Here is a 10,440-nt window from a genome sequence, read left to right as displayed (position 1 = left end):
TAGAAGGCTAAAAATAGACGTTAGTCAGTAGATGATAGCAAGGGATAAATGAGAGTACAATATCCTCCGCAAAAGAAATGTGGACAGCAAGCTGAAAACACCTGAAACTTGCAAAAACGAGATCTATCATTGAATGAAGAGCAGTATATTTATTTGTAGAAAAATTAAGCCATCCCAAGTGGGTTTGTGCTTATGGAATACAAACACTCTAAAAATACATTTTTTTTAAATAAATAAAATTACTTTATTAATTACACATTTTAAAATTGTGTAAAGCTAATGTATTTTTTAGCTCAACACTCTCTCTCAAGCCCCACACAATGCCACGAGAATGAAGACCAACCAAGCTCTTTTTCTGTTCTCTTATCCCAAGACATCCCACCCCAAAGCAACCAGAGTATCGTACAAAAAGTATATGTCGGCTACCCAATGGCCTACTAAAACTATAGAGGTGATGGTTATCTTACCAACTGAGAAGTGATCATCCCAAATAGAATAAGGCATGGAATAAAGTGTGTATGTCAATTGCCCAGTGACCTACCAAGCATAACAAAGGCCAATGGTAACAACTATGGACTTTTTTATTAAAGAAATATTTGATAGATGAGAGTTATAAATCAATTTACATCTTATTGAGTATCCGTATCCCAATACGGGAGAGTAATAAGAGATCCTCAAACCCAAGACCTTCACAAAACAAACATATTATCCCTACTATTACTGAGTATCGATGAAAAAAAAAAACCAAAGTAAAACAAGCAAATCAAGCTTAAAAAAATTTACCTTGAAGACTGTCATGTACAATGCCACAGATATGGTGAATTCAAAGTCGATCACACCAAAAGACCAAAAAGAAATAAATGTGCACAAATACATGTTTGCATGAACAGAATGCTAATGCATGATGTAATGCAAAGGAAGATACAAGATATCATGTACACCCAAAATGCTATGCACCGGTGTCACTTGCACAGTAACTTCGCAAGAAAATTATTCACTTACCCAAGCGCCCTTTTATAATCACATCATCCTCACAATGCGGATGAAGTTACAAATGCCCATAATACAATGCAAAAGAATAAATAAATGTTCCCTTCCTCTAGTAACAAAAGCAATGATTAATATGAAGATCTCATTGCCTCATACCACATTCTATCTTGAGAAAGAGTCCTCACCCAATCACACTTAAACCTAAAAATGCACCTTACTCAAAAACCTGGCTACCCAATCTAAACTCAATAATTGCCTCGCTCCCATTTGCCGCTTGTTCATCAACCCCAAGATGAAGAGTTGTTCAATTGGCCCCTTCCCCTTGGTTTTCAAACACAAATACTTGTACTTGAATCATATTCAAAGTTGTGAGCTATCAAAGCAAGGCAATCAAATGAGGCATTAAATGTCTTAACTTTCTCTTCAAGTAAAAATGTCTCTATTCTTAATTTCCTACATTTTTTGCACATCCATTTCTATATTAAGTAATATCATTAGTTTCAATGAGCATGCAGAAGCAAGTGAAATGACAGAATTGGCAACTCTACCTAAGGAATAAATATTTTAAGGCTTGCCCACTTTTTGCTGCTAGCCAAATAAAGAATATAGACAAATAGGAGAGGACTCCATGGAAATCAAACTATCCCCTCAATGATATACCCCCACCACCATGTAGCCTACTTAGCTGCAAGTTGTGAAATGGAACACGCGAATGGAATGGAATGGCCTACCACTTCCCAACCAGCTTTCCTTTGCTCAGAAAATTCATCGTCATTACACAATGCCTAATTAACAGATCTGAAATGGTTAGCTGTAGCTTTCAACTACCACTTTTATCAAGTTGCAAACCTTTAAAAAATAGTTCACCTGGATCAATCTCACACTGTCAACATTGCAAAATTCTAAGACAAAACACATCAGCCAATTAGGGCCACAAAGCTTAGCCTTCCCAAGAGAATATCATGATCTATGAGGTAACTACAAAAGCAGTGAATGCTATATATTGACAGTTGGCAACCACAAGTGGTTGGTTTGTGAAATCCTCGATTTCAAATACTGCACCAGAGGATGAGGCCAACCCCACCATTGCAGTGACTGATCACAATGATTCAGATGGAGACAAAGATTAGGTATCACATGTTTGCTCGTGCCCTTCTCTTCCACCAAGACAGACTTACAATTCACTTATCTAGACACTCAGACTTTGCCACATCGATATGTCTAAAATCAACTGCCGAATGTGATCAATCAATGCTTTTATGATCTGATTTTTTTGTGCAACTTCCTGCGTCAAATCAATGCTTTTACAATTCAGTGTGTATTCAAAATAAACAAAGGATGCGGAAAAGTACGGTTGAAAAGGTGATGAAGCATAACCTGTCTTAGCTCAGACACACGCTGCTCCAGCCTCTCAACCTCTGCTGGGTCCGACTTATCCACAGTACCATTTACAGAATCTCCTTCCAGGTCTCGCATCTGCAGACTCAAATAAACAGGTCAGAGATAAAAAGACAAAACTCCTGTTATCACATCAATCATCACTCCTGATTCCATGTCATAGTCTGAATATTTATGCTTAGCATAGCTAACTCACAACACCTTTTGATGCACATTGCAAACTATGGCAAAGTTACATGCGTCAAAATGCTTCATTAAAAGAAGCTAACCTACTTCAACTGTTCGTGAAAGAATTCTGATGTTGCTTGCTCGGCCTTTTCAACAATTATTTGCCAATGGGTTTAGGGGAGATACAATTATGCTTTTAAGTTTTGATTGAAGATCCCACATATTACAGAGGTAGTTTCCACTCTGCTTGTCCTCAAGCCATGTTTGGTGAGATGACTGGTCTCACAGAGTACACTAGTGTGAGATGGATCATGTTGAGCCTTGGGTGCTTTCCATCTTGTATCACTTCAAGCATTGCCCATAGTTCATGGTTAGAGTCATGACAGGGTTAGATGGATATATGCATCACACCCAAAGATATGAAAGTGAGATACAAAAGGCTTCCTCCCAAAGAAAGACTCATAAGGAATCATATCCTGCAATGCTTATGTAGGGGACCTGCTGCGAAAGATCGATCAGACCATCTCTAGCATGGTCCAATTTCACACTCCACCATATCATTCTCAGATAGTGAGTTCGCATGGAAATAATCCACCAAAATACCGTGATCCCTACAAAACAGAGAAAAAACATTCGAACAAAACTCGCCGCCGTGGTCTACTCATACACCTCGAACCTTGAAATCCCCTAGATGACATTTAAAAAAATCCCCTAGATGACATTTCCATTTACGAAAACACCTTCCACTTGTGAAAGTTAAAGTACGCGTTACTCTTGTACTCCAAGAAGTATGGCCGCACACAGCGACAACGTCAAAGTGTATGGCCTTCCCATGGGAGGCCGTGCCCATAGATCTGCAAAGGTCACTGTGAACCAACTTGAGCAATGTAGTAGCCCTCCTTGAAGCAACCTGTGGATGGGGCTACCTATGCTACTTGCCCCTCAAGCAACTAGGGTAGAGTGCGTGAATGGGAGGAAAATCTAGAAGTCCCTCCACCATCTTCTTTAGCAAAGCCCACAAACCCACCTAATATTATCAAAGTTGAGATGCCCATATCGAGCATACCAAAGCAGTCCAAGTTCGTGGAAGGTCCTTTCAACACGCACTGTAAGCTCATAATACCCACCCTCCCATGTACCTATCCAAAAAAAGTACCACACCCATAGAGAAGCAGTCTCCACAGTCACTACATCTTGCGTAAAAACCACTCAAGTACCTAGTTTTATAAGACCATGAATAGACAATAAGCTAAATCCCAAATCTAATACATAGAGAACTTTGGCTAAAGAGTTTTGCCGATCAAGCAATAGGGGAATGGTCCCCACTCCTCGAATAGGTATGGAAGAGTTGTCACCAATGGTGACAGATGCCCCTCTAGAACGCATGCCTTGAAGCCAATCCCAATCGAAAGTCATGTGGGAATAAGCCCCACTGTCCATGAGCCAAGGCTTCTTCGGAAAGGAAGAAGCAAGACAAAATCCTCTTCAAACAAATGTAGGAAGACAGACCAAGTGGTAGTGAGGAGTAGCCTTCGAATCCTTGGATCCCTCCTTATGCTTCAAATGGAGGTACTTTTGTCGATACTCCTTCAAATGAGCGCCCTTCCCACAGTGGGGATGCTTGGGCTTCTTCTTAGTATCCTTCTTATCCTCTTTCATGTCATCCTATTTTTTCGCCTTTGGCTTCACCTTCTACTTCCCTCCTCTTCAATCTACTGTGAAAGCCTTCGTGGAGCCGGATCCACTAGCTCTTGTTGGGTTTCACTCACGCATATGCTCACAAAGGAGTGTCTGTGATCAATAGGACACTAGGGCACTTTTTACTCTCAATATGAGAGGTTTTTTCCCCCAAACTTATTCTCTTATTTCGTATGTGCCTATGTTACACACTTACGAGCACTTATCATGTTCGGGTGTGAACACCCCCTACAACACTAAGGTTTAAGGGTTGTACTTTGTACTTTCAGGTTACTCTTTCAGCCTAATGCATTGGGTGTCGTGCTTCACTCCACACTGTCTATTGCACTCTCAAGTGAGCTTCGATCCTCTCAACCTCTCACATTTGGTATCAAAGCTCCAGCTTCTCAACTCAGCAATAGGGTCGAGCTCTACCTTCAAGAGTCCACTATCAGCTCTGCTCTAGCCTCAACCTTCAAGAGTCCACTATCAGCTCTGCTCTGGCCTCAACCTTGAAGAGTCCACTATCACCCAGAGCCGCCCTGCTCCCACTCAATCAGCCAGCACCACTTCAAAAGGAGCCGCCTTGCTCCCGCCCAATCAGCCAATGTTGTCTGCATTCAGTTCCTGTGCCCACTGCCCCTGCGCCTCAACCAACTGACTGCCCTTCCTGCCTGTGACCAACGCCCGCCTTCTCCAGAGTTGCAATCTGTCAACGCACGCCCAAGGCCTGCGCCACAAGTGCAACCTGCGCCCCAGGCGCCGCCAATCTCAGTAGGCCACCGCCACCTGCGTGCGCCTACTGCCCCGCCTATAGCTTCCCTTCTGCACTCTGGCCTTGGTCCACTGGTCTAACTCACCCACCAACGGCTGCTTTGTCCTCCACCTAGGCTTTGTCCTCCTCAAACTTCTACTCCATCCAGCTAAGCTCCAACAACTGGTATTGGAGCTTAAGGCTTCACATGCTTCCGAGACCACCAAAAGGGGACGAGTAGTGGGCAGTTCACAGGCGAGAGTCAAGTCATAGGCGACTTGCTACGTGGTGCCGAGTAGCACTGGTGTTGTACGTGGCGGGCAGGTGTGACGGACCAACAGGCATGACGGGCGAGCATGATGATTCCAGAGCGCGAACTAGCGACAGGAACTAGCGAGACAAGCGGTGTTACGACAGGCAGCTAAAGCAGCGGGTCCAACAAGCGGACACATGCTTGCGTGACGGGCTGGCACCAGCTAACAACTAGCCGCGATAGCGCGACGGTCAACGGACTCCCCTCCCCCCCCTGGTCAGTTGTTTAAAAAATCAAAAAATTTTCTTTTAATCTTTTCAATTACCACTTGCCTTGGTGGGAGTTCACGCACTGGAGGCAAAATCTTAGATTTGTGCAAATTTGAGCCTGAAAATTTGGAACTTTTTTCAAATTTGACCTCATTTATGCCCGATAGTGATATTCAAGTCAAAATTTGCAAACACTGCATGTGGTGACCTCAATTAAATTGGGAATTTTGCCAAATTAGTCAAAATTTTACTCTTTTGAGTAAAATTTCTTGACATTGGATCTCAGAAAATGGGGCTTTTCGTGTATTGGTAAAATTTTGCTCAGCTAGGTCAGATTGACTAACATTTATGCAATTTTTGGACCTGAAATTTTGGGGGTTTGTGCAGAATTTGGTAAATTTGTGCATTTTTTGCCCGTATGGTGATTAGTTAATGTACAAACAGCAGAGATTTATTACTGGTTGAGGAAGAACAGCAATGTGTTTGCTGGTTCAGCTTGTGCTTTTGCAGTTCAGGGGCATATACTCTTGTGTTTGAGATAAAATGGCTGCAACTTCTTCCAGTTCAGACATGAAGAGTTTGATGGTCATGGCTTTGACCTTTGGAAAGACAGTATGCAGGGTATATTGTTCCTAAAGGATTGTGAGGATGCTTTGCACGAAGATAAACCCGCACTAATGTCTGATTCAGATTGGGCTAGAGTAAACAAAAAGGTTGTGGCTTACATTAAGATGGGTGTCACTAATAACATCTTGACAAACATCAAGGGTTTAGATACAGGTTATAAAATATGGGAGAAGCTGAAAACTACCTATGAGATCACCACACCTGTTAATCAGGTGCATTTAATGCACAAGTTGATGAATATGCGACTCGATGAATCAAAGCTTGCAGCTGAGCACTTGAGTGCATTTACAGGCATTTTAAATCAGCTCAAGGATGCAAATTTGAACTTTGATGATAAGTTGAGGGCGATCTTTTTTATCATGACACTGCCTGACTCTTGGCAGACCTTGGTGGTTTCTCTTAGCAATAAATCCAATCTCTCATATGATGGGGTGAGGGGTTCAATCTTGAATGAAGAAATTAGACCTATGTCTAGTGGAGAAGCTAAAAACTACCTATGAGATCACCACACCTATTAATCAAGTGCATTTAATGCGCAAATTGGTGAATATGCGATTGGATGAATCAAAGCGTGCAACTGAGCACTTGAGTGCATTTACAAGCATTTTAAATCAATTCAAGGATGCAAATTTGGACTTTGATGATAAGTTGAGGGTGATCTTTTTTATCATGACACTGTCTGACTCTTGGGAGACTTTGGTGGTTTCTCTCAGCAATAACCCCAACCTCTCATATGATGGGGTGAGGGGTTCAATCTTGAATAAAGAAATTAAGCATATGTCTAGGAAAGAAGGCAGCAACTTAGCTTACAATGTAAGAGGCAAGGCTGAAAAGAAAAATGTAAATGCAGAAATGAGAAACAGGAGCAAGAGCAACGGAAAGGAAAAGAGTGACATTACTTGCTATCACTATGGTTGGAAGGGCCACAAGAAACCTGATTGCAAGTATTACATGAAGGAACAAGAGAGAAAGAATAATGCAGCAGACAAAAAGGAGGATACGACAGATGCATCTGAGGCAACCAAAGGCAAAGAAAAGACCAATGTGGACTCTAGTGTGGTCATAGAGAAGCTTTCAGATACAAAGGCTGATGTATTATGTGCAATTGATTATGATGCCCTTGTATGTCACATGCAAGATATGCAAATTATCAAGGCTGATATGATTGATGCACTTTTGTCAGTTGATGGTGGTGTCACTCAAACTTGGATTGTAGACTCTGGTGTCTCTTTCCATGTAACTCCTTGCTTGGAGTGTTTTGCTATGTTCAATGCAGGCAGTTATGGAAAGGTATATCTTGGAAATAACCATGCTTGCAGCATTGATGAGATTGGTGCTATACACTTGTCTTTAGACAATGGGCAAGAGCTTGTGTTAAAAGATGTCAAATATGTGGGTGGCATTAAAAAGAGTTTACTATCTCTTGGTCAGCTTAACTTGCATGGTTACACTACACTATTTGGTGGTGGTCTGTGGAAAGTAAAAAAGGGTTCCATGCTAATTGCAAAAGGAACCAAGAAGGGCACTTTGTATTGTTTGCCCTGTAAAGCCTTGAATGGCAAGTTCCTTGCAGTTGCTAAATTTTGCAACCAATTGGAGTCATGGCATAAGAGATTAGGCAATCTGAGCCAAAAAGGGCATGATGTCCTTACCTCTCTGAAGAGGGTTGATGGAAAAGGCTCTAAACTTGACTTTTGTAATGAGCATCAGTTTGGAGAGCAAATAAAAATTTTATTTTCCTCTAGTGTCTCTCGTAAGTCTAATGTCTTGGACTTAGTGCATTCTGATATATGTAGTATGCCCGTGAAATCGTTGGGTGGTGCTGCATATTTTGTCTCTTTTATTGATGACTATTCCAAAAAGATTTGGATATACCTATTGAAAAAGAAAAGTGAAGTGTTTGTTATTTTTAAAACTTTTCATGCATTTGTGACCACTCAGACAGGTAGAAAGCTGAAATGCTTGAGAACTAATAATGGGGGTGAGTTCACATCAATTGAATTCAAGTCCTTTTATGACTTGCATGGAATTAAGAGGGAGCTTGCAGCCCCTTACAGCCCTTCTTCAAATGGGGTGGCTGAAAGATATAATAGGACTTTATGTGAAAGAGTGCTATGCATGTTGTCCACTGCTAATCTCCCTCATGAATTTTGGGGAAAGGCACTCAAAACCGTACTTCACATTTGCAATCGCTCTCCAAACAGGTCCTTAAATAATGGCATCCCTAAGGACGTTTTGTCTAGCAAATCGGCCTCATATGACCATTTACACATATTTGGCTGTGATGCTTTTGTGCATGATAGGGATGAGCTGAGGAACAAACTTGACCCAAAATCCACCAAAGGCATTTTCATGGGCTATGGTGATGAGGGTGAATTTGGCTACAGAGTGTAGTTACGTCAATCTAAGAAAATTATTCGCAGCTGTAATGTTGTGTTTAATGAGGCAAAATTGCTGAAAGGTACTTTAGCCTCTAATGAAGATATGAAAAAGGTCAAATTTCAGAGTTTGCAGCCACCTATTACTTCAGAAAATGAGCCTCATGGTGCTGTACCATAGGCTAAAACTGATGATCAGCCAGTTATTTTTGAGCCAGATGATGATGGACAACGAGTAGGAGCACAAGGAAGTCATAGACAGCAAGATAGGCTTGTTGATTATGAAAATGCAAGTGCCGGCAATGAAAATGAAGGTGTTGTACAACATGAACAACATGTTGAAAATAGCTTACAGCAACTAATAAATGCTGAAAATAATATACCTCCAGATATAGACCCAATTCCTAAAAATGTTGATCATTGGATACGCAGGTCTACATGCATAAGAAGGCAACCACATAGGTTTGACCCCTCCTTGCATTATGTGATGCTTACAAATGAGGGTGAGCCTCTTACATACAAAGAGGCCAAGTCATGTGAGTTAAGCAGTAAGTGGAAGCTAGCTATGCGGGAAGAGATTAAATATCTATATGCAAATGATACTTGGAATCTTGTGTCCTTGCCCAAAGGAAGGAAGCCTCTTCTAAACAAATGGGTGTACAAAGTAAAGACAATTGATGGGAAACCCAAGTACAAGGCAAGACTGGTTGCCAAAGGGTATGCACAAAAAAAAGGGATTGACTTCCAAGAGGTCTTCTCACCTGTTGTGAAGATGACCACTCTACATGTGTTTTTTGCTCTCACTATTGTATTGGACTTAAGAGTTGTACCAAATGGATGTAAAAACAACTTTCTTGCATGGTGACATTGATGAGGAAATTTACATGAAACAGCCCGAGGGCTTTGTAGTTCTTGGAAAAGACCAGATGGTGTGTAAACTAAAACGCAGCCTATATGGGCTGAAGCACAGCACCACGGCAGTGGTACAAAAAGTTTGACACTTTTATGCTATCTCATGGGTTTACACACAAGCATGCAGATCATTGCTTGTACTTGAAAAAGGATACAGATGGCAGCCCCATCATACTTGTTTTGTATGTGGATGATATGTTGCTAGCTGGGAAAAGAAAGACTAGCTTGGATGCTCTCAAAAATTTGCTGAAATCAGCTTTCTCCATGAAAGATTTGAGGAATGCAAAGCATATTTTGGGCATGAGGATTCGCAAAGATAGAATGCAGAAGTTGTTGTTTTTATCTCAAGAAAAGTACATTGAAAAGGTACTGGACAAATTTAACATGGCTGAAGCTAAGCCTTTTGGGGTACCCTTACCTCCTTATCTTAAGCTTAGTAAAGCTAATAGCCCAAAAGATAACACGGAAGCAAATGCTATGAAGAGAGTCCCTTATGCATCAGCTTGTGGCTCTCTTATGTATGCTATGGTTGCTACTCGTCCCCAGATATTACTCATGCAGTGGGAGTTGTTAGCATGTTTATGTCAAATCCTGGCAAAACACATTGGAAGGCTGTCAAGTCTATTCTTCGATAGCTCAAGGGTACACAAAGAAAGTGTATTTGCTATGGGCAAGGTGCACTTAGTTTGCAGGGTTATTGTGATGCACACATGGCAAGTGACTTCGATACTCGTAGGTCCACCAACAAGTATGTCTTTACAGTTGTTAGTGGGGCTATTTCTTCGTGTTCCAGGTTGCAGAACATCGTCGCAGTGAGTACTATTGAAGCTAAATACATATCAACTACTAAAGCTTCTAAGGAAGCTATATGGTTGAGCAAACTTGTAGAGGATCTCGGCATGTCTATGGATGCTGCAATTTTGGGATGTGATAGCTAGAGTGCTGTGTATCTGGCTAAGAATGCCATGTATCATTCACGCACAAAGCATATAGATATGCGATATCACTTCATTA

General features: G+C 41.3%; 1 protein-coding gene across 1 annotated transcript in view; it reads right to left on the bottom strand.

The window, feature by feature from the left end:
- Window positions 1-1,776: 1,776 nt before the first annotated feature.
- The window catches only part of LOC148035441 (mediator of RNA polymerase II transcription subunit), a 48,333-nt gene continuing 39,669 nt past the window's right edge, over window positions 1,777-10,440 (bottom strand). The window contains exons 2-3 of the mRNA XM_087678959.1: window positions 2,368-2,466; window positions 1,777-2,275 (exon numbers count right to left, since the gene is read on the bottom strand). Of these exons, the coding sequence (XP_087535085.1) occupies window positions 2,180-2,275; window positions 2,368-2,466 (195 nt within the window). The 3' untranslated portion in view covers window positions 1,777-2,179. The remainder of the gene's footprint in view (window positions 2,276-2,367; window positions 2,467-10,440) is intronic.

Source organism: Lygodium microphyllum, chromosome 5 (genome assembly GCF_053477565.2).
Source record: "Lygodium microphyllum isolate KBCC chromosome 5, Lygodium_microphyllum_v1.1.10, whole genome shotgun sequence".
Lineage (NCBI taxonomy): Eukaryota > Viridiplantae > Streptophyta > Polypodiopsida > Schizaeales > Lygodiaceae > Lygodium > Lygodium microphyllum.
The sequence above is the reverse complement of the archived record's forward strand: the minus strand, read 5'-3'. Positions and strand labels throughout refer to the sequence as shown.